We start from the raw sequence: 24,763 nt of genomic DNA on the forward strand, positions 1-24,763 counted from the left end.
GGAGCAAATTGGCTGAAGGACTCTCTTCCCTTAAACCTTTTAAATACTTTCCTATACATGTAGCTGGATTAGTAGCTATAACCATAGTGTTATCTCTGTTCTTGTTTTGCATAATCTGTCAAGCAGGACAGAATGATTAAAACATCAGGAAAATATGGTTCCAAGAAAAGGTTTCTTAGGGAGGTGACCTGCCAAACACAAGCTACCTCTCAGGATACATCTCCTCCCACACCCATCCCCTGACTTTTTGAAAAGGAGGACTTCACTCACGGTATTCTCGAGGACTCCTCCCACATATACCCTTCTTCAGCCTCAACCAGCAGTGTCTCCATGTTCTCTTCCCAAATTCTGAAAGGAGGCGGTCCCCCTACTTTGTCCCTTCTTAGCAGGAAGCAGCCAGATTTAATATTGACCCTGCAATTCATCCAAATCATTATCCCCTTTCAGAGTCTGGAATGAAGGATATAGAGAATAACTTCAAGGACATTTTCCCTATCTGCAGCTCTTCCCCTATTGGCCTTGTTGGGGTAAAATTTAAAGCTTTTGTCATTTAAAATCCCAGGCCTCAGCCAGAGTGACCCCCCCACCCTAATGGGTCAGTTGACCCCAATACAATAAAGCCCAGGATATTCCCTATTCTCATTCTTGTCCCACCCTAATGGGATCAGTGGACCCTACTACAATGACCACCAGGCAATTATCCTCCAGTCCCACACTAACTGAAGCCTATAACCCAGACCCTTGCTTTACCCTGCCACCATTTTTCTGCCCTGAAAATGAGCCATGCCAGGTGTTCGACCAATTGACTCCACTAATGACTACTGAATAAGCAAAAGCTTGCTGATCCGAGGTTGCTTCCCATCTCCTGCCTTCATCATGTGTGTTGTGCTAACAGTACCAAAAATAATAATTCCAATAACAAAAACAAATAATAATAAAAGTTGCTTGTCTTTGCCACATTGGGAAAATGCAGAGAATTTTGCAATTTACTCTATAAAACAGTAATGAAATAACTAGAGCCTAGAAAGATGAATATTTACATAGCATTTGTAGTCACATAAATAACCATTTTTAGATTTTAGGGTCAAGTGCTTTCACAAGCATTATTTGATACTTGTAATAACCACAATCTAAATTACAGATGAGAAGAAAGAGGCTTAGAGATTTTAAGAAATCTGCCCAAAGTCACAAAGATAGAAGATAACACAACCTAAAACTAAAACCAGTCCCCTACTGGAAGATATTTGTGGTCAAAAGTAAGACGAAGATCTGGGGTTGTAGCTCAGTGGCAGAGTGCTTGTCAGTACCTAGCATGTGTGAGGTACTGGGTTCAATCCTCAGCATCACATTAAAAAAAAAAAAAAAAAAAAGAAAGAAAATAAAGATATTGTGTCCATCTACAACTAAAAAAAAAAAAAAAAAATTTAAAGTAAGACCAAGTGTTATGTATCTAGAAAGAGCATAAAACGAGTCATTAGAGAGCCTGAGAAAAATCATTCCTTGTTCAGGTTAACCAACAGCAAAAGAGGACTTTTTGCAAAAACGAAGGAGGAAGAGAAAACCTTGACAAGCTTTTATGGAGGCAACATTTATAGATGCAAAAGTAAATTTGTATTTTAAAAGATACTCAAGAAAGAAGTTTGTGAAATGCTTGGAAAACAAATGTTCGAGTGGGGTGTGGTGGTGCATGCCTGTGATTCCAGCTGAAGCAGGATGATTGAAAGTTCCAGACTAATCTCAGAAAGTTAGCCAGACCCTGTGTCCCCCCGCCGCCCCCCCAAAAAAAGGTCGGGATGTAGTTTAATGGCAAAATGCTCTGGGTTCGATTCCTGTACCTTCCTAACCCGAAAAGAAAGTTGAAGAAAAAAATAAAGTGTTAACACCAAGCAAAGTATGGTTCGTTTAAAGACAGCTGCAAATGGTAAGGTTCAAAATTAGGAAGGAAAAAGGTCAGGATCCAAAGATAGGCTTCAAGGCAGAATGAGAAATGGGCATTCATGTGGCTGACATCAGTATTTTCCTAACAAACCGATATTTACAAGATAAAAAGCAGCTCCCCCCTGCCCCACCCCCGTTTTCTTTAGGTAGGTAACTAAAATATTACTGCCTGCATAATGAGAGCCAACCTCACCAGGTTCGACAAGAGCAAATCAATCATGAAAAACAACAGGGTGAGACTAGAACCTAAGCCTGTAAGGAACTTTTGGGGCCTCAGCCTAAGCCTTAGGTGAAGTTTAACCTAAGTTGATCTGGGAAAGTTTGCTAAAGTAGTACCCTACTCATTAGGTACTAAGTGAGAGTGATCAGAACTTGATTCTTCCATATCTCAAACAGAAGTGAGGTTTTGAATAGAAGTGAGGGGGCAAGGAAGTTGAAGCCACAGGAAAATTACTCGTTCTCTTGAGGATGTATACTAAATTAATAAGTGGCTTTCAACTTTATCAAACAAGAATATGAATTAAGAATAAAATGCAAAATTTCTCATTTACAAGACAAAGAACTTCAAATAAACGGTGGTTTAAGCTAGGAATCCACTCCTCCATCTGTAGGTTCCCCACCTCACCGAAGAAATTTGGGAAATTCGGACCTTAATTTCAGCCAAGTGGTGAGTTCCTTGAACTTCAATCTAGAAATAAAAGAGGGACCTCTGTTAAAGAAGAAATTTCGGGGCACTTCAAATCCCTGAGTGGCGGTTGCCAAAGCACAGTCCCGAAGTAAACTATAGAAAATCTCTCAATGTCGGGCACCCAAACCGCACGGCCGACGCCCGCCGGGCAGAACACCGAGGCGCGGTTTCCCGAAGAGCCAATTGACGCGCCGCCCGAGGCCGGCTCCCCAGCGCCCTCATGCGGCTGGGCGGAGAGAGAGCCTCTCGGGAAAGACGAAGTATGACTCCCAGCATGCAGTTCCCACGGGACACACCCTAGGGCTCCTCTACGAAAATTTTGTCTATTTTTATCACTTTTTTCTGCAAGCCCAACACCCTGTAAGGTGAGATTCCTGGTGTTAAGAGTCTGTGAAAAACCGTTTGGCTGCACTGTCGGCCTGCCTCAGGTTAGTTTGTTGAAAAACGGTGGGTTGGTGGAGTTGCCCCTTTAATTGAGGCTGCCAGCGCCTCAGTGGCATCGCCCCTTTAAGCCCGGTGGCAGCCGCGGTTCCGGGGGCGGGGTCTGTCTCTAGCCCGGCAGGAGCTGGCGCTGGGCTGATTCATTCGGGGGCTGGAACTCCTAGCGCCGACGTCGTCTCGGGTGCTGGGCGCGGCCTCGCTCTTCATTGGCTGGTCTTCCGGGCCGCCCTTCTCCGCGCTCTACCCCTGGGTTCCCTCCCGGGTCCGCAGTAGAAACACTGCCCTCTCCCTTCTTGACCCCTAGCCCTTTCTTCCCTCCCACCCTCCCTTCCATTGCCTTTGCTTCAGGCGCCGCCGCTCCCGGAGGAGCTCCCGGCACAGCGATGGGGTCTCGGGCCTCCACGTTACTGCGGGATGAAGAGCTCGAGGAGATCAAGAAGGAGACCGGCTGTGAGTTCAGATTGGGGGTGGGAAGCCGGCCCGGCGCCTCCCGCTGGCCTCAAGACCGAGGGCGGTTGTCACTGAGGTCTGGATCTGGGGTGCTGTGAGTTTGGGGAGGGGGTCCTGGGCAGAGTCTAGCATTGGCGCTTCGGGGGAACGAGGGCTGGAGGATCTGTTTGTCCAGCTGTAGCTTCCCGGAGTGTGGCTTGGCTTTTGTGGGGTTGTCCTTTCCCTCAAAAGCGGGAGTCTCGATCACCCCTAGAGCGCGGACACCCCTCTTTCCTCCCTCCTTGACCATGAAAGTCCCCGAATTCCCTTCCTTTATCTTCCCTTGAATCAACCTTCCCTATAAAAAGGCATTTTGAACAGTAGCTTAGGCAAATTCAGGAACTTTGAATGGATCCTCTAGAAAACGTAATCTGTTCCTGTGACGTTTCTGGGCAAGGACCTATAGCCGCTGACATCTGTGGGGAAATCACAAACAAATTCACACACCACAAGTTGGAAACATAAACTCAGAAAGCAGCACCGCATAAGGCTTTGGAAGATGTTACTGGGTGACTGTAGACTTAAAAATTGTCAGGGGTCTGAGAGCGTGAGGTGTCTTTCAATCTGAACTTTCGGAAGAAAAACATGGATGACCATCAGTTTTTTTTTTTTTTGTTTTTTGTTTTTAAACTTAAACTGAGGTTGTTTGCTGTCCTAATTTCATGTATATATTGATTCGTTTCACAGTGGCTATTGAAATTGGAAACATTCCAAATATCTCAGTGTGAGTTTGTACTAGGAACCGGTTTTTAAATAGTCCAGTCTCTTCTCCATTAACCTAAACAAAGGAGCAACAGGGTATAAGGAATTTAGAAGCTCTGTAAAACATCATAGTGTATTTGAATAGCTCTTGATAATGCAATTATGGTACAGTTGTATTGCTGCATATGATATTTTCTGTCATTCTTTATAACTCTTGTTGAGTTATAAGTTATGTAAGTTGTCTTTTGGGATACTTGTCTTTGACGATGACTAATAAGTGATTTTGTGACCTGCAGGCAGATAATACTGAATGGTACTTGGGGAACTACAGTTACTGAGGCAGTGGTAGTCTGGGGGAAATTAAAAACTGTCCTATGCTTTCTGACAAGTTCAACTTTTTTAGAATCTTCAAGTTGGAAGAGATGTTTATCTAGCCTCATATCTTATCAAATTGGTTTGCTTCCTTCATCATCCTCTAACATATGGCCGTTAAGCCTCTCCATAAAGATTTTTTTTAACCATGATGACCTTACTACCTACCAAGGCAATCCTTTTCACAATTTTGAATGAATGACAGAAGTGGTTAACTATTTACAATTTGCAGTAGTTTGGCCATTTGACTTTATAGTCATTTTATGACTTATTCTCACTTCAGGAGTAGAAATGTTGGCATTTTGGATTCAGCAAGCATTTTATTACATTTTGTGGCCATGACCTCTAGCCATACTTGTAACTATAATGACTACTTTAGGTCTAGGATGACACCCAAATTAAAGCATTTGTACTTAAAGTGTCACATAATAAGGAAGTGTTAACCATACTCAGGATGGGAAAAACTATTTTTGCTGCAGAATGAAGGGAGCACTAATCCCATTCTCGTTTATTTACATTTGACCAAATGAAAAGGGCCTGGATTGCTAAAGATCTCTGGGTTATTTTACCATGTGACTTGGGGACAAACATTTAACTACCTTGGAAGAACTGTTTTCCAGTTGCTGAAGAGTGACTCAAGCATGAGGGAGATTATCTTTTTTTTTTTTTTTTAACCAGGGATCGAACCCAGGGGTTCTTAACACTTAGTCACATCCTCAGCCCCCCTTTTAAAATATATCTTCAGTTGTAGATGGACACAATACCTTTTATTTCATTTATTTTTTTATGTGATGCTGAGTCTTGAACCCAGTACCTCACACCTGCTAGGCAAGTTGTTCTACCACTGAACCACAACCCTAGCCCATCCCCAGCCCTTTTTATTTCTTATTTTGAGACAGGGTCTATCTAAGTTGCTGAGTCTGGCTTTGAACTTGTGATCCTCCTGACTCAGCCTCCGAAGTTGCTGGGATTACAGGTATGCATCACTGTACCTAGCCCTAGGAGAGAGATTCTCAACCAAAGTCAGTGTAATGTTTGTACTAAACCAATAAACCTAGTGAAAAAATTGCTTGCTGAATTTTTGCAGTATCTGTGTTCAGTGTTATGCTAGATATTCAGAGAAAATGGTAACAAAGACACCCACAATCTGGTAGACGCTATAAGCCCCCAAAAAGATTAGCATTGTGACATAAGGAAGTTGAAATTATGTGACACCCACCTTCAGAACTCAGGGAAAAGACAGTCTTTGTGAGCAGACCTTGTGGAGAATAGAAATTGGGCCTTGAGGCAAGCCTGAATGGATTAGATATGGATAAATTAACCTAGGGCATTTTGGGTGGCGTCCAGGAGCGATATCCACCAGCCTGTTACAAAGTAATTTCTCTACCCTAGGAGGTAAGTCATCAGTTATTCTAGTTACTGCTCATCAGCAGAGTTGTTTTTTAAAATAGTAATTTTCGCATGATGCAAAGGTATAGAAGAATTACAAACAACAGATACCTGGAGGGTTAAGGGGTAAAAATTTGTCCTATTTCATCTGCCTCTTTTTTTTTTAAAACAAGAATTGAACCTACGAACTCTTAACCACTGAGCCACATCCCCAGCCCTTTTTATTTTTTATTTAGAGACAGGGTCTTGATGAGTTGCTTAGAGTCTCGCTAAATTGCTGCTGGGATTACAAGCGTGCAACACTGGGCCCATCTCATCTGCCTCTTGTTGAGAGAGAATTTGGGGAACTATTAATCAGAAAAATTTATAAAGTACAAGACATTTTACTACTCCCTTTGCCAGTAATAAAATATATCACAATTTAAAAAACTGACTTTATATCTAATATGAAATCTTTGCATTGGAATTGGTTAGATTTAAACTTTTTTTGGCAAATTTACATTGATTAGAATTCACATGACTAGTTTAGCTGGTATTTGAAATTTAGCCACTAAATATTTGGAAAATCAATTCTAGGTAAGAATTACCTGTGAGCAGAGAGTGGTGGCACATGCCCAAGGAGGCTGAGGCAGGAGGATCTCAAGTTCAAGGCCAGTTTGGGCAATTTAGCAAGAACCCTGTCTCAAAATTTAAAAAGGGCTGGGAACATAGGTCAGGAATAAAGTTCTTATCTAGCATGCATGAAGCCCCTGGGTTCAACTCCTAGTACAGCTAAATAAATAAATAAATGAATGAAAAGAATTACCTATGAGCCTCATCTGCAAGATGAGAATAATAATAGTACCTGTTTTATAGGATACATATGCTGGTAAGTGAAATAAATTAGGTAAATTATTTAGAGTAGTCTGATGTAATAAGTGCCATTACTGTAAGTGTTAGCTTTCATTATTTTGAACCCTAGATAAATGGAAAATTTATTTAAACCCTAGGAAAATACTATTTGCATATCCTACCCTCCTTGGGAGGCTAAGACAGGATTACTTGAACCCAGGAGTTCAAGGCCAGCTTGGGCAATATAGCAAGACCCTGTCTCAAACACACATGTGCAAAAATATGTCTAGGGCTATGTAATTTTATATAATTATAAAATATAAAAGTAACTTTTTTGCTTATTTTCAGTGGTCATTGGATTATGGATTAAGTACAGATTTTTGCCAATTCTAAACAAGTAAAACTCAAAGAATAAAAATCTTGCTGTTTCTAACAGTTTAAGAAAAAACAAAAAATATTTTGTGTTGATAGCAAACATTTCCTAGATCATCTTTGTTCTACTACCTTCTTTCACATGTCTGTATTTTTATAAATTAAAGCTCAGTTGAGGTCTGGTATTGTGGGTCAGTGGAAGAGCGCTTACTTAGTATGTGTGAGGCACTGGGTTTGATCCTCAGCACCACATATAAATAAAAGGTCCATCGATAACAAAAAAAATTTTTAAAGCTTAATTGAATAAAAGAAGTAATTGGAGCAGAGTCTTCAGAGTTTGTATAGTCTCCACCCTTAGTTCTCTAAACTAGGAATAACCTGGTTGTGAATTACTTAAAACCTTAACTATGAGAAACAGTTTATGCCAACTTAATAGTGATGGAAGCAGATTGATTTATTTTTAGTCTGTACCTTCTGGTGTGTCATGTGATAATAGGAAGGGTGTTGAACAGGTTTAGGAAGTAAGTGGTACAGGCTGGTGAGGTTTTGTTTGTTTGAAAGGGTGTAGTGATGATATGAAGGGTGTGGGTTTCTCTGTAGTTCAACAAAGAACACAAGTCTGGCAAAAGCAATTGCTTGAGAACAATTTCCTGAAGTTCAACTTTTGGCTGCTACTGCCTCCAAATGGAAGATCCCTTTATGGTCCTCTCCTGTCACACCATAGTGTTTAAAGGTCTTATTACTACAGAAGACCCTGATGTCTTCTGTTTTCTACTGAAATCTAAATGCATGGATAAGAAACACCTTTAGCTGATTTTGAATTAAGTAATTTGTAAAGCTTGTACTTTACTAGGTCTAGTTCAAAGTTTTATTCTCATTTGTTAACAGAAAGGGGTAAGAATAAACCACGTGTCGTATTGGAAAACAGGGTTCTAATGGACCCTCTAAACATTTTGTGGTAGGGGAAGGTGGTGCAGAACATAGAGTACTTAGAGATTTACTCATTTAGAAGACCATTGATCCCACTGGGCACCACTTGTAATCCCAGAGATTCAGGAGACTGAGGCAGGAGGATGGCAAGTTTGAGACCAGCCTCAACCTTGTCTCACAATATAAAAAGCAATGGGGATGTAGCTCGGTGGTAAAGTGCTCCTGAATTCAGTTCCCAGTACAAAAAAAAAAAAAAAAAAAAAAAAAATTTTTTTTTGATCCCAGCAGCTGCTACAAAGATATAAGCTGAGTTCTCTGTTTAGGAGAAGAGAAAAAAAAAATCTAAAATATTATACTACAAAACAGTGATAAATACATTACATGCAGTAAACACTATTATGAAAAAGAGGGAATAGATAACTTAGGTTGTAGTGAGAAAGGAAATTTACTGTGAACTGAATCTGTATGTTTCAAGAGTTTAGTTTTCTTCCCCCAACTTTTTGTGATGAAAACTTTCACATATACAGAAAAGTTAAAAGAATACTATGCTGAACACCCATGTGCATTCCATTTGAATCAGCAGTTATTAACATTTTACTGTATTTGCTGTATTTTCTTTCTTTTTTTTTCTTTTTTTCCTGGGGTTTGAACCTAGGGTCTCACTCATGCATACATGCTGAAACACATGCTCTACTGCTAAGCTATACTCCAACTCCAATTTATGTTTTTAAAATATTTTTTTAAGTCATCGATGAACCTTTATTTATTTATTTATATGCAGTGCTGAGGATCAAACCCAGGTTATCACATAATGCCAGGCAAGTACTCTACCACTGAAACACAACCCCAACCAACCAATTTATGTTTTTTGATGAATAGTTTGAAAGTTGCAGCTACTGGAACTCTTTATCCCTTAATACTTCTTCATGTCCTGAGAAAAGAGATTTTTCCAACATAACTGCAATACAATTATCACACTGAAGAAAGTTGACAACAAATTCTATAATATTATCTACCACTGAGTCCATATTCAAATATCCCCAATTATAAGAAGGTAGATTTTGTTTGTTTTATAAAATGTCTTTTAAGCCAGGCACTGTGGCACATGCCTGTAATCCCAGCAGCTCAGGAGGCTGAGGCAGGAGAATGGTGAGTTCAAAGCCAGCCTCAGCAAAAGCAAGGTGCTAAGCAACTCAGTGAGACTCTGACTCTAAATAAAATACAGAAAAGGGCTGGGGATGTGGCTCAGTTGTTGAGTGCCCCTGAATTCAATCCCAGGTACCTGCCCCCCACCCCCACCAAAAAAAAAAAAAAAAAAAAGATTTAGGATAAATGGTAAAATAATGTTTCTTATTCCCTTTTCGCTTTAATTCTTCCCTCTCCTTTCCACCTTGGTGCTTTGTACCTCTGCAAAATACTTTTCTATTCTGAGCACAAAACAGTGACAATAGAATGGTCTGTAGTCAGGAAAGTTAGCACGTTAAATAGTGATTTATGCAATTTTAAATTTGGAAAGAATGTTATGATCTAGTCTAACCCTTTCAACTAACAAATAAGCCATTATACTTCTTTTATATTTAAATAATCTTTAAAATATAAAAGAATTATTTGCCTGTTGATAAAGAATACAGCTTCACTCAAAACATGCCTGTATGTAGAGACTTGTATGAGAGTAACTGTCAACTCCTGAGAGGACCTTTGGGTTATCAAGAGTGGTACAGGTTTTGGGCATCTGTCTGGCTAGCTTAGCACCTGCCTTCATTTGTATAGCTGCATGTGAATTGTATAGCTCCTTTAAAGTAGAATGAGGTTGTTCTGAGTTTTGCATATTGGAAGTTTTACTCTTTGTCATCAATTTAGCACCTAGATGAAAATTTTTTCTTTTTGTTAACAAGGCTCTCCCTGCCCCCACAGCCCACAGTGCTGGGGATTGAGCCTAGATTCTCAAGCATGCTAGGCAAGCACTTTACCACTGAGCTATACCCCAATCAACATAGCTTTCCCTTAACAATATCATAACATTAGTTCAGAAATTTAGAAGTTACTGGGGCACGATGGCACACGCCTATAATCCCAGCAGCTCAGGAGGCTGGGGCATGATGGCACACGCCTATTATAATCCCAGCAGCTCAGGAGGCTGAGGCACGAGGATGGCAAGTTCAAAGCCAGCCTCAGCAAGGCACTAAGCAATTCAATGAGACCCTGTCTCTAAATAAATACAAAATAGGGCTGGGGATGTGGCTTAGTGGTTGAGTGCCCCTGAGTTCAATTCACAGTACCCCCCCTCCCAAAAAAAAAAAAAAAGAAAGAAAGAAAGAGATTGAGAAGACAGGTCCAGATATGACCATACAAGTAATGTTAGAAGTTGACTTTTGGTTGTGTGTTTCTCCATTGACTTATTTCCATATAACCACTTTGTCCTGGAAATAACAGCTTCATGATGCTACTTATATACATATTTATTGTGAACACGTTGGTAAATATTATGTATTCAAGCAGCCATAAACTGATTTTTCCCCCTAAAACATGGGGTGTAATGCCACACCAGTACTTAGTAAGTTTTAAAAATTATAAGAGGTTTCTGGATTCCGTTCTATTAGATGATCTGGATTAGAAAGAAGTGTAATGGTTCCTTTGTTAGTTGAAGGGGTTGGACTAGATCATAAAATTCTTTCCAAATTTAAAATTGTATGTATATATATATATATATATATATATATATATATATAGTTTCTAGAAGGATTCAAAAGAAGCTGGTAATAGTGTTTGTCTATGGCGTAGGAGAATGGAAAACTGAGATGTTAGGGAGATTTTCCAATGTGTATTTTTGTTCTATTTGCATTTTTATCATGTACATGGATTAAAGCTAGTATGAAAGTTAAAATACATCCTGGCACATGCCTGTGATCCCACTGACTTGAGAGGCTAATATAGGAGGATTGCAAGTTTGAGGCTGGCCTTAGCAATTTAGTGAGGCCTTAAGCAACTTCAGAGACCCTGTTTTAAAAAAGGCGGGGAATGAGGGTTGGAAGTGTAGGTCAGTGGTAGAATCCTCCTGGGTTCAATCCCTAGTACCAAAGAAAGGAAAGGAAAAAAAAAATTCCTTAAAGAAATCTGAGCTGGACTCTGTAATCCCATGGCTTTTGAAGCTGAGGCAGGAGATGGTGAGTTCAAAGCCAGCCTCAGCAATTTAGCAAGACCCTAAGCAACTCAATGAGACCCTATCTCTAAATAAAAGTTAAAAAAAAAAAAAAAAAAGGGCTGGGGATGTACCTCAGTAGTTAAATGCCCTGGGTTCAATCCCAAGTCCCCCCCCCCCCAAAAAAAAAAAAAAAAAGCAATCTGAAATACATAACAGTCAACACTAAAAACTGATCCAGTAGACTAAATTTTTTTTTTTTGCGGTACTGGGGATCGAACTCAGGGCCTTGTGCTTGCAAGGCAAGCACTCTACCAGCTGAGCTATCTCCCCAGCCCCAGTGGACTAAATATTATGCATTATTGAAAAGTACTGCATTGGGCATGGTAGTGCATGCCTGTAATCCCAGTGAGTCTGGAGGATCTAAAGTTCAAAGCCATCCTCAGTAACTTAGCAAGACCCTGTCTCAAAATAAGAAATAAAAAGGGGTGGGGATGTGGCTTAGTGGTTAAGCGCCCTTGGGTTCAATCTTCAGTGTCCAAAAAAAGAAATACTCCAAAGCAATATAGAAAAATTATGAATTAACTATGAAAAGTAAGCTATTACAACAAGATGAAGTATATAAAGGATAATAGAAATGAAAATAGCAATGTCGTGTCTGTGAAGAAATTTTGTTTTTTCAAAAAATCTTTTGGGGAACTTAGTAGTAATTCTTTAACTGACTTCTTTGCTAAACTAAAGGGAATTTTAGTACAAGAGCAGCCTTTGACGCCTGAGCCCAGATCAGGGTAAACAGGTCAGGTTCCTAAAGAAAAAGGTTGTGACTGGCAGAGTCAGGAGGAAAGTTGAGAGTAATTAGTGCAACAATAAAAGTGTACCTTCAGGCTGGCTGTGTCAGGATGGTAATGATAATAGCTAACCAGGAATGCTTACCAAGTTCCAGGCACTTTGCCAAGCACTTTCTTTTCACCAGCTCACCACAGCCCCATTCACTTACCCCTTGCTGGTAAGCAGTGGTGCTATGAATGGAATCAGAATCTGTCTATCTGACCCTTAGCACTCTTCACATCTGCCTGACTGGCACAACAGTCTGCCTCTGCTTCCTAAGTGGCTGGACCCCTGCTGGCTCTACCCTGGATGGGAGTGATTCTTTCTGCTTCTCTGTTCTATTCTCCCATCACGTTAGAGTGCTAACCACGGAGCAGTGTCCCTCTTTGAGGGTGCCACCTAATTTTGAAGAAGTCACAGTGGCCCTAGTATGTCCTTTCCTCCCAGGTCTAGACCACTCACTTCCTGCTTCTCCTGCCTACCCTGTTTACTTTGTTCCATTGTTCCTAATACTGCAAATCAAGTTTTGTTGCAGGACTTGGGGGAGGAAGACAACTACTAGAACTACTTCATCCATCCCTTTAAGCCCCTGAAGGTGCAGCCTAGGACAAAGTCCGAACTCGGCACACCCTTTTTGGCTGTGATCTTTTTTCCTGTGATCACTCCATTCCCCCCTCCCTGCTGGTGCCTCTAATTTGCCAGGAGACTAATAAACTATTTCCCAGAAATGCTTGTTTACATTTTCAGAGTTTTGTGTACTTGCAGTAATTACCTAATTTTAATTGTCAACTTGTACTTGAGTTTACAGAGGTAATTCAGAATAAGGGACAAAATAACTTTCTTGCAGATGTCATCTGATGATAGCATGACCACTTTATAAATTGCCTAGTTTTCTTCTAGGAAAAAGTTCCTTTCCTGGGAACTCAGTGAAGTTCATGTAGTCACAGAAGAGGCTGACCCCAAGCTGTGATGTTCTTTTACCCATAGGTCAGTCCTGAAGGAAGAGATTAGGCCTCTAATGCTTAGTGCAGTAGTAAACCAGATTTTCAAAATACAATCTGTTTGATATGCCCCCATCTTTAATTCAGTGCAAGTTTAATTCAGCAGTGCCAACCTGAAACACCAAACTGATTAATAGATTTGAGTTTTTAATCAAAGCAAAGCGTGCATTTTCATAGCTTCTAACTCAGGGTGTTGAAATGTGAAAAATCTCAATTTCCTTTTCAATTAAACGTGGCTTTATTATGTTAAATCTTAACCATCAAATGTGTGACACATTGTATGTGAGTGTGATGCTGAGGTTCAAAACCAGGGCCTTACTCATGCTAACCACACACTACAACTAAACTGCATTCCCAACCCCTACATTTTTTTTTTTTTTTTTTTTTTGGTGGTGCTGGGATTGAACCCAGGGCCTTGTGCATGCAAGGCAAGCACTCTACCAACTGAGCTATATCTCTAGCCCATAACATGTTTTTAATTAAGCATGTTTTTAATCATTCTTGAGAGTCAATTTTGATTGTTCTTGATTTAGTTTATTTTTGAACTTCTTCCACTTTTTAGCTTTTAAACTTTCTTTGGTGGTGGTGGGGTACTGGGCATTCCTCTACCATTGAGCTACATCCCAGCCCTTTTTTACTTTTACTGAGACAGGATCTCTTTAAGTTGCCTAGATGGGCCTAGAATTTGGGATTCTCCTACCTCAGCCTCTTGAGTCCCTGGGATTACAGGCCTGTACTACTGGGCCTGACTAGATTTTGTGCTTTGACATTTTAGAGATGGCTTAGCATTGCAACATCTCCCCATCCTACACGCACAACAGAGCATTTGATGGTGGGCTATGGGTACAGTGTGAAAGGGTGCCTACTTCCCCAATGGGACTAATTTTGTGCTCTTTAGTTTCCCACAGTCAGATCACTCGTCTCTACAGCCGGTTCACCAGCCTGGACAAAGGAGAGAATGGAACTCTCAGGTAGGCAGCTAGTATCTTTATTTATTTTCTTCACAGAAAAAACAGAAACTCTTCTGCAGTGTCTAGATAGCCTTTATCCCAAGGGCAGACATGATAGGTATCCAGCATGTTCAGGCAAAGAGGCATTTCATCACAGGTCTTTGAGCATCAGTCATCCGTGAGGGAATTAAATAAGCAGAACAGTGACAGTAAATTTACCACTAGGTGTTTCTTTATTTCAATTCCCCTTAGTTTAGGTGGCCATTATTTGGTCTTAGGAATATACTTTCAAGATTTCAGCCCTTATGCCTGTAATCCCAGTATTTCCGGAGGCTGAGACAAGAAATTCACAAGTTCAAGGTCAGCTCAGTAATTAACGAGGCCCTCAGCAACTTAATGAGACCTTGTCTCAAAATAAAAATAAAAGTACTTGTAATATAACTCAGTGATAAAGTACTCTTGGGTTAAATTCTCAGTACCAAAAAGAAAAGAGAGAGATTGGGTTCTTTGCTAGCATATCCCTTTTATTATTCTTTTTTTGTCAATTGAGGCATTTTATTTGAATATATGTATTTCCTTCTTAGAAAGAGAATTGCAGGCTCTCTGCTTTCTGGTGCCACATCTGGAGCTGCTTTCCTCCACGATATCCTTCCACCATGTTGTTTTTCCTCACCTTGAGCCAGATAATAGATTGGGCCATCTATGAACTGAGACCTCTGAAACTCTGAGCCCCAGATAAACTTTTCCTCCTCTAAAAAGAAGAGAACTGCAGAATTTTCTCTCCTTTGTGTTTTCTTCTTGCTTCTTCGTGGTCCATGATGCTCTCTTAGGCTCTCAGTACAGTGAAACCAAACTAATGGGATAGGAGCAAATCATTCTCTCATTTTTCTGGGTCTTTAAGTTGTACATCTTATCTGGGGCTGAGCCAGGTGCAGTGGTACATGCCTGTAATCCCAGTGGCTCAGGAGGCTGAGGCAGGAGGATTGCAAATTCAAGGTTATTCTCAGCAATTTAGTGAGACCCTAACCAACTTGGCAAGATCCTATCTCTAAATAAAATACAAAAAAGGGCTGGGGATGTGACTCAGTGGTTAAGTGCTCCTGGGTTCAATCCTCAGTACATAAATAAATCAATAAATCTGGGGCTGATCACTCCACGCTTATTTAACTTGCCTGTAAGTTTCACATTTTCCCAGCTCTGTGATCATTAATAATTTAAAGTTTGACAGTGTATCCAATGCTTCATCATCACAGTTAGAAAGAAACTAGATGACGACTTTGGAGCATGACCTAATAAGAACCTGGTGCTTACCCTTTAGCATTCTTGATGCTTTTGAGGACACCAGCCAGGACATTCATGTATACAATTTTGGTAGTATGGAAAGTTGTTGGAGTGGAACAACTTTAATAATTCCTTTGAGTTTGGATTTATATCTTCTTCGTAAATCAGATTGAACTACTAAGTAAAGATAGAGAATGTACGTTAATTCCAAGACTTTTTCTTCTTTGTAGAAAATAGACAATTTGTAAATGTATGTTTTCATTATTTCTGCTGCTTTGGGGAAAACAATGGAAAAACTTTTGTAAAATGAGAAAGGGTGAAAACATTCCAGATGTTAGCTAGTGTCATGTATGCCTTGAAGTCTAGGTAAGATTTGCTGGCTGGGGAAATAGCCCAGTTGGTAGAGTGCTTGCCTTGCAAGCACAAGACGGTGGGTTTAATCCCCAAAACTGCAAAAAAATAAAAATAAAAAAATAAAATAAAATTGCTGCAGCCTCCCCGGGTAGCACATACCTGTAGTCCCACCTACTCAGAAAGCGGAAGCAGGAGGATTACAAATTCAAAGCCAGCCTCCAAGCTGCCAGGCTTGGTGGCGTGCGCCTGGAATCTGGAATCTCTGCAACTCAGGAGGCTGAGGCAGGAGGAGGATCAGAAGTTCAAGGCCAGGATCGGCAATTTAGTGAGGCCCTAAGCAACTTAGTGAGACCTTAGTCTAAAAATAAAAAACACAAAGGGTTGGGGATGTTGTTCAGTGGAAAAGTACCCCTGGGTTCAATCCCCAGTACCAAAAAAAAAAAAATTTCTTCAACCCCTAAAACACCATTTTGTACTCTGTGGGAAACTGGTGGACTCACTTTCTCATTTGTTAGGTATTTTTTAAGTACTTATAAAGATGCTGAGCACAGTTCTCAGTGCTAATTTACACAGATTCTCTGTGAGAGAAGAAGTGGTAGAAAGTGTTGGGGTAATTTTTGATTTCATAGTCATCTGAATTTGATTTTTTTGTACTTAGCTTCACCAAGCTCTAGGTCTTAAACCTTTTCTTTGATCATTATTATGGTATAGATTTAAATATGGAAGACACACTAAACCTCCTTGAATACAAAAAGGAAATTATCCCATTATACCACATAATATGTCAAATAGTAAGTAACTAGCACATTTTACGTTAGTCATTCTGTTGAACCCACTCACTCTCAGAGATTTCATACCGTCTGAGCATCTCAACCTCTAACCATTTGGTCAGATTCTAGTCAATTCCTCTCCTACTCCCTCTAACTGTCGAAATTAGCTGGTGAACCCTAAATTCTTTGGTCGTACAGAGCAAATCAGCTCTTTCCAGCCTTTACTGCCAGTTTGAACTTGATCAACTTTTTGAACTTTTCTCTTCCACCTCCATGACTTGGGCTGAGGATGAAGCTCCAGTGGTAGAGTGCTTGACTTAAATGTGTGAGGCACTGGGTTCCATCCTCAGCACCATATAGAAATAAATAAAATAAAGGTATTGTGTTCACATCTGTGGCCTGAAGCCAAATTCTACAGAGTGAGAAGCTATAGTGTAGATTCTTGGCATTTCACATTCCTTTGCAGTGATTATTCCCAACAGAACATAAAGTAGGATCTATAAAAGACTTTGGTTACAATAGAGCTTCTTCAAAGTGTTTTTAGATTCATTCTAAAATATGTTCTTTTATATACATATATACACACACATATATATATACACACATGCACACACATATATAGATATATCTTTTTTCATAGTTGTTGATGGACCTTTATTTTTGTTTATTCACATGTGGTGCTGAGAATTGAACCCGGTGCCTTACACATGCTTGGCAAGAACTCTACCACTAAGTTACCACCCCACCCCTAAAGTATGTTTTATAGAAAAATAAATTCCTTGTCTGTCAATAGGTAGTGTATTAAAAAATATGTGAGAAATTTGGTAAACAAGGTTTAAAAGGCTTCTTTATGGCAATATTTCACCACATCTTTAAATATATTCACACATAATTGGAAATTTCCAAGGGGGAATATTATAAACAGTATTTACCAAATTGATTTGCTCTTTTTTTACACAAACCATATTTTTAGGTTGGTATAATCTTACACATCTTACTTAGATGCCATTATTTGAGTGAAATACTTCTATGATTGCTTTGGTTTTATATGCCTGGAATGGGCACTAGCAATTGTTGGCAACCAACTCTTTTTTTATTTTTAGGTACATACGCAATTTTTTTACGCAAATTTTTAGATGGAAATAGGATTTATTAGTGGACGTAAGTAAGGAGGGGGGAGCACAATGAAGCCCTCCTGAGTACAGGGCCCACCACTTGTCTGGGGAATCAAGATTGGGGATATATATATTGGTCATCTGGGATAAGCCTCTTCTTACCCACTGTATCTTCAGATTCATCCACATTAAACATGGTAAAATTTCACTTCATTGAGATGTGGATCTTCTGGTGGCCAGGGAACTTGAACTTGACTCTATGTAGGTTCTCAATCCTTGTTCTGCAGCTTGGGGCAGATGAACATTTTGAGGCTTATGTGAATACTGATCACCATCTGGGGCTTTTGTTTTCTTACCTTCTCCTTTTTACTTCCTTCCTCCCTTCTTCCCTCCCTCCTTCCCTCCCTTCCTCCCTTCCTCCCTGTGGTTCTGGGATAGGATCCAGGGTCTTGTCTTATGCATTCTAGGCAAGCATTCTACCACTGAGCCAACCAATTCTTGGGTTTTTTAGAGGCATTCCACATAATTGTCTTAAACTGGGGACAGCAAAAGATCAGAGACATGAATATCCATTGGAAGGTACTGCCTCCAGGGTCCCCTGGGCAACCTGTACAAACAGCAGGCTTCATGTATCATTTGGGAGGCTGCTCTTTGCAGCCATTGGGCCTCCTGGGCCCATTCATTAAAAGATCCTTTAATTAAATACTTTCAATACTACTTCCCTTACTTGATAACTGAGCGTGATGCCTTAGTGAGATTCTGCAGGGCAGAATTGTTTTCAACTCTGCTGTACCCTTTCTACTCAAACTTCCTTGCTATTATATCCACACATCTGCCTTCTGAATTACAGAATTTGTTAGAATTCCTTGGCTACTTAGTACATTTTTCCTACCCTGATTGTTCATACTATGGATATATTCCCATTTATACCTTTTTACTGACGTTTCAGGAATTTCTAAAGAATGAGAGAAGGTGAATGTGTATGTGTCCACCACTCTCAACCAAAAGTCAGAATGCAGACTTGCAGATAAGCCAGTCTGACCATGAAACACTAAAATAAATTAGTAAACACTGGATAATTTAGCAAAGATTGGCTTCAACATTTATTGGCACTGTGTAGGAAAAAATTCTGCTATCATTACAAAATGATCTTGTCAGTTTAATTTAAAATATTGATTAAATACTTTAGAAAGTATTGTCATTTCAGTGTTAATATTTTGTACCACATAATTAATCTGTTATACTACTTGTTTTTTCTCCTTTTCATTGGTATGATGTAATTATTCATAATAGTGGGATTCATTATGCCATACTTTTTAAAACAACATTTTTCAGTTGCAGGTGGATACAATATCTTTATTTTATTTACTTATTTTTATGTGGTACTGAGGATTGAACCCAGTGCCTCCTCACATGTGCTAGGTGAGTGCTCTACCACTGAACCACAACCAGCCCTCATTATGCCATACCTGTATAAGCATATAACATAATTTGATCAATCTCATTCCCTAATACCTTCCTTTTCCCTTCCTTTCTCCCTCCTCAATTTTGTAGTGCTGGTGATTGAACCCAGGGCCTCGTGCATGCTAGGCATGTGCTCCATCACTAAGCTACATCGTCAGCCGATTTTATTTTATTTTGAGGCAGGGTCTTACTTAAATTCCTCAGGCTGGCCTTGAACCTGAGATCTTCCTGCCTCAGCCTCCTGAGTAGCTGTGATTATAGGTGTGTGCCACCATGCCCAACTGTTTTCTTAAATGAATGTGTGTTTAATTAAATGTTAAATTAACAGATTTTAATCTCCTTAATGTAAAATTCATGTAAATCACCAACCTCTGGGTACTTGAAATATAAATAGATTTCTGTGAGATCAAATATGTGTGTAAAGAGAAGGAATTTTACTAGGACTAGGGATGTAGCTTAGTTGTAGAGCACTTGCCTAATGTGTGCCAGGCCGTGGTTTGATGCCAGCACAGAAGAAAGAAACAAAAAACAGCAACAACAAAAAGAAAAAAAGGAGAGAAAAAGTAGGAGAAGGGAGAAGGAACTTACACAGTGAAAGAAATTGGTGCAAAGGTATAGCACTTCTGTTTATTATTTATTCACAGTCTCTCTCAAATTGACCTTTCAGAGCATCTCTGTGCCTTTGAATGTCTGGAAAACCATTGCTCCCTAGGAAGTTGTTGACTACAAAGAATGCCATAATATGTGGTTTCATTTGTAGACTTGCCTACTAACATTTATTTACAATGTCTTTTTCTCAAAAAAATCTTTGTTTTCCAAGATATGCTATAAGGCTAAATATAGTGTTTTTTAATGAGTTCACGTTCATTTCAAATGAATTTTACACATGCATGTAGATCACTTTGGAGTATTTATTTTTTCTCTATTGGGTTTGTATTCCTCGGCCAATTCAAGAAATTAACTTTTTTTAAAAACTGCCCAATCTCTATTTTAGATGTTCTATACAATTGTGTATTGTTTAACAGTTGAATAACTTTTTTATACACTCCTATTTTAATTTTGATGTCTTATTTTATTTTAAATATATATTTTAGTTGTGGGTGGACACAATACCTTTCTTTTTTTTAATACGGTATTAAGGATCAAACCCAGTGCTTCACACATGCTAGGCAAGCGCTCTGCCCCTAAGCCACAACCCCAGCCCAATTTCGATGTTTTAAATAAAATTCCCTTCAGTCTGGTGACTGGAACCACATTGTATATAAAAACAAAATACTAAGACTAGAACTAGATAGTATCAAAGGATAGGGTTTAGGTCCTTGTTACTATTGGAAAGCCCAAATCTAGATCCCACCATTGAGACTGGGGGTTTCAGGTTAGGTTGTACACCTGCAAATTGATACTAGACCTGGTGTTTACACTGTGTCTTTTCTCAGCTAAAATTACTTATGCTTATTAGACATTAAATTTAAGTATGTGACCATTTAATTCAAATCAGCCTTAGTCTTAATTTAAAAGGAATTTTTTGGGGGAGGGGTACCGGAGATTGAACTCAGGGGCACTTGACCACTGAGCCACATCCCCAGCCCTATTTTGTATTTTATTTAGAGACAGGGTCTCACTGAGTTGCTAGGGCCTCGCTAAGTTGCTGAGGCTGGCTTTGAACTTGATCCTCCTCCTACCTAGCCTCACAAGCCACTGGGATTACAGGTGTGCACTACTGCACCTGTCAGGGAATATTGTTTTTTAACCTCAAACAAGAGCTACATTTTAGTGATAATGTAGACTTTGTATTTCATGAGAAATTATGTAATAAAAGCTAGGTATATATTTGTTGGGTTAAATAATCAGGACTTCTGTAATTATCTTTTTTTTTTTTTTTTCCAGTAATGGTTATCAAACCCAGTGCCTTACACATGCTATCTTTTATCATCTTAAGAAATTCTGTTATGAATGACATTTTTGTTACATTCATTGGTACAAAAGTGATTGCTCTACATGATCATGGAAGATTAAATTCCAGAGTTATTGTTCTAGGGCTTTGTGCTTAGTCCAGTAGGTCAGTTTCTACTTGTCACCAGAGGTAGTAAAGATGAGCTAGTTGTTAAGAATCATGTAAATGTTAAGCCATAAAAGGAACAGAGTGTGAAGACTTCTAGATGAAACAGGAGGATTTCATGCTGTTCTGTCTTCATTAGCATTTAGTTTGAAGAAGACAGAGCAATATGTTTGTCTTGTATTAGTAAATTTCTAAGAGGTAGGAATCAGATTTATTGAAGTTTATATTTTTATAACTTTTTATCTGGAAATTGTTTCAAACTTAGAGAATATTGGTATTCATTTGTACAAGAACAGTATAAAGAACTTCTGTATAACAGGGACATTCTCAGATCAAAATCAAGAAAGTCAGCATTTTGATACAGTATTAGTATGTAATATTCTATATTCAGTATGTCCATATTCTTATGATTCATGTGTCATTTTTATCTATCTTCTAATAATGTCTGTTATAGAAATTTTTTTCTCAACTCATGTGTTGAGTTTAGTTTCTTTAGTCTCCTTTGATCTGGAACAATCTCTCTTTTTGTTTGTTTCTGTGGTGCTGGTACTTGAACCTTGGGCCTCATGCATGTGAAGTATATGCTGTGCCTCTGAGCATGTACCTCAGCCCCTGTGCCTTTCTTTGTCCTTCATGTCATTGATATTCTTGTAGAGTGCAGCACAAATATATTTTATACAACTTTGAGTTCTTGGCACAGGATATCATCTACAGAAGGTTTTTAAAAGTAACTATTGAAAGCTCGAGCTGGTTGTGGTGGCATACATCTGTAATCATGGGTGTTTGGAGACTGAGACAAGATCATTGCTTGAGTCCATGTTTGAAGGCAACCTGGGTAACACAGTAAGACTCCATCTCACAAAAAAAAAAAAAAAGTTATATAGTCTTTTTTTGGGGGGGTGGGGATTGAACCCAGGGCTTTGTGCTTGCAAGGCAAGCACTCTACCACTCTACCAACTGAGCTATAGCCCCAGCCCCTATATAGTCTTAAAAAATGGTTGAACATTTTTTGAGAGAGCAACTTTCTTTTAAAAAGTTCAACGTGGGAGCCAGGCATGGTAGCTCATGACTAATCTCAGCAACGTGGGAGGCTGAGGCAGGAGAATCATAAGTTCAAAGGCTAACCTCAGCAACTTAATGAGACCCTGTCTCAAAACAAAAACTAAAAAGGGCTGGGGGTGTTGCTCAGTGGTTAAGCACCCCTGGGTCCAATCCCTGTTAATCCCCACACAAAAAAGTTTAACATGGGAAAGGAAAGGACATTTTTTTTTTTTTAAGTATATACTTTGACTTACAGAGTTGGATTCAAATCACATTTGTGCCACTTAATCAGTTGTGTGAAGGGAAAATTACTTTATCTCAACCGATTCAGTTTCTTCAGCTTTAAAAGGGTATAAATAAAGCATTGTCATAAAGAAATAAGATATTGTATGTAAACAAAGTTAGAGCAGTACAGGATGTATGTGTGGTGAATGATAACTACGAATATTCACTGAACACAACTTCCCAGTTACATGAGGATGACTGCTCTTGTCATGTTCAGTGGTTACTTCTTTAGCTCTAGTTTATAAAAGGAAATGGAGGAAAATCTAGAAATAATGGAAATCATTTGGTTGTCACATTCTTTTCTTTGTACCCCGGATTGAACTCAGGGCACTCAACCATTGAGCCACACCCCCAACCCTATTTTTATTTTATTGAGAGACAGAGTCTCACTGAGTTGCTTAGCACCTTGCTTTTGCTGAGGCTGACTTGGAACTTGGAGATCCTCCTGCCTCAGCCTCCCGAGCTGCTGGGATTACAGGTGTGCACCACTGTGCCTGGCATTCTTTTCTTGAATGTAAATATCACCTAAGAATTCCTTGTATTTAGTAGGTGCTTTTTTCTTTTAAATATTCATTATAAATGGACACAATACTCTTATTTGTTTATTTTTTAATGTGGTGCTGAGGATCAAACCCAGTGTTTCACACGTGCTAGACAAGCTCTCCACCACTGAGCCACAACCCCAGCCCAATGCTTGAGATCTTAACCAGGATATGGAAGCTCCTCAAAAGTTTTGCCCCCACATTTAAGTTCTAAGTACAAAATGGCAGTGTTCAAGGAATCATTTACTAAGGAACAGCTTAGTGTTTCCTTGTCAGATGGTTTGTTGACGTAACCTGTGTGCTGAATTCACTGGAATGTGGCATAGTCAAATCTGGCTTCTTTCACCCCTAGTTGATGCAAGAAATACTTGGCAACTATTAAAATGCTATTCTTTGCAGTTATTTGGTATAATTTGCCACAAAAGTAAATTCCAAGAGGTAATATTCTTATTAGATTGTGCCCTGTTTCAGAAGAAAGGAGTTCATTCTAAGGACCAGTAATCTCTAACCCAAGGTGATTCTTTTGGCAGCCGGGAAGATTTCCAGAGGATTCCAGAACTTGCCATCAACCCACTGGGGGACCGGATCATTAATGCCTTCTTTCCAGAGGGGTGAGTTGGGGCAACTGTTGTGGCTGTCTCAAACTAAATTAATTACTAAGTTGGAATAATGGTATTATTACTTGGGTTATCTCAGACATAATCCCCTGATTATGTTGGGTATTCCTAATTTTTATCATATCTAAATTATCTATTCTGTTCTATCCTACTTGCTCTTTTTTTTTTTTTTTTTTTTTTTTTTTTTTGGTAATTTGGTGGTGCTGAGAATTTAACTCAGGGCCACACAAATGCCATGCAAATACTCTTTTACTGAGCCACATCCCCAGTCCTGTCTCCTCCCTCTTTTAAACTTAAACATGTGTATCAGACTGTTTTTTCAAAATTCTTAGATTACAAACTGGGAATGTGACTCAGGAGTAGAGTACTTACCTGTCATACATTAGGTCTTGGGTTCAATCCCTAGCACCAGAAAACAATCAATCAAATTCTTATATTAATCTCTGTTTATTACTATTATAAAACTAGACTTTAAAATATTTTATTTGGAAATAATTTCAAATTTACAGAAAAGTTGCAAAAAATTAAAGTACTGCAAACAATTCCTGCATATCTTTGACCCACATGCATATATTAACTTATTATTAATATTTGTCCTCATTTGTGTGCTCTTTCTCTCAAAACTAATCTACAAAAGTACAATTTAAGGCTCATATGTAATTACATTTTTCCTTGTAGCCACATTTAAAGAGGAAGAATAAATAACTTTGACAATATGTATTCGATTTAGCTTAATGAGCATACCCAAAATATTATTATATTCAGTATGTAATCAGTATTAAAAATTACTGAAATATTATACATTTTTAATATTAAAAATTGAAATCCAGGAGCTCATGTTATGGCTCAGTGGTAGAGCACTTAGCACATGCAGGGCCTTGGGTTTAATCCTCAGCACCACAAAAAATTAAAAATAAAGGTCTTGTGTCCACCTACAGCTAAATCCAATGTGTTATTTACGTATGACATATAACAAGTCAAATTAACCATGATTTAAGTGCTCAGAGCCACATGTGACTAGTGGCTATACTTTTGGGTAGTGTGACTCTTGCATCTGTTCTCTCTTGCCTTCCTCTGCTTCTTTCTGTTTCTTCAACTTTTACCAGGTTCTTTTCCCACACACACACTTTTTCCCTCTCTCCTTCTCCCTCTTTTTCCCTTTCTC

At 39.1% G+C, this 24,763-nt stretch overlaps 2 protein-coding genes and 1 long non-coding RNA gene across 5 annotated transcripts in view; 2 read left to right on the forward strand and 1 right to left on the reverse strand.

The window, feature by feature from the left end:
- EXD1 (exonuclease 3'-5' domain containing 1) overlaps positions 1 to 2,790 on the reverse strand; it is a 46,046-nt gene extending 43,256 nt beyond the window's left edge. Inside the window, exon 1 of one of the 2 annotated variants that reach the window (XM_079129018.1) lies at positions 2,588 to 2,790. The gene's annotated coding sequence lies outside the window, so the exon portion shown is untranslated. The remainder of the gene's footprint in view (positions 1 to 2,587) is intronic. The other variant, XM_079129017.1, reaches the window with a different exon arrangement.
- Positions 2,791 to 2,936: 146 nt separating this feature from the next.
- The window catches only part of CHP1 (calcineurin like EF-hand protein 1), a 40,522-nt gene continuing 18,695 nt past the window's right edge, over positions 2,937 to 24,763 (forward strand). The window contains exons 1-4 of one of the 2 annotated variants that reach the window (XM_079129031.1): positions 2,937 to 3,054; positions 3,416 to 3,517; positions 14,019 to 14,091; positions 23,512 to 23,592. In XM_079129031.1, the coding sequence (XP_078985157.1) occupies positions 3,451 to 3,517; positions 14,019 to 14,091; positions 23,512 to 23,592 (221 nt within the window). In that variant the 5' untranslated portion in view covers positions 2,937 to 3,054; positions 3,416 to 3,450. Of the gene's footprint in view, positions 3,055 to 3,223; positions 3,518 to 14,018; positions 14,092 to 23,511; positions 23,593 to 24,763 lie in introns of those variants that run through there. The other variant, XM_079129030.1, reaches the window with a different exon arrangement.
- On the forward strand, positions 6,302 to 11,410 carry LOC306654967. Its single transcript, XR_013762141.1, has 2 exons — positions 6,302 to 10,240; positions 10,289 to 11,410. It is a non-coding gene; the product is annotated as an uncharacterized lncRNA (long non-coding RNA).

This window comes from Sciurus vulgaris (assembly GCF_902686455.1).
Source record: "Sciurus vulgaris genome assembly, chromosome: 2".
Lineage (NCBI taxonomy): Eukaryota > Metazoa > Chordata > Mammalia > Rodentia > Sciuridae > Sciurus > Sciurus vulgaris.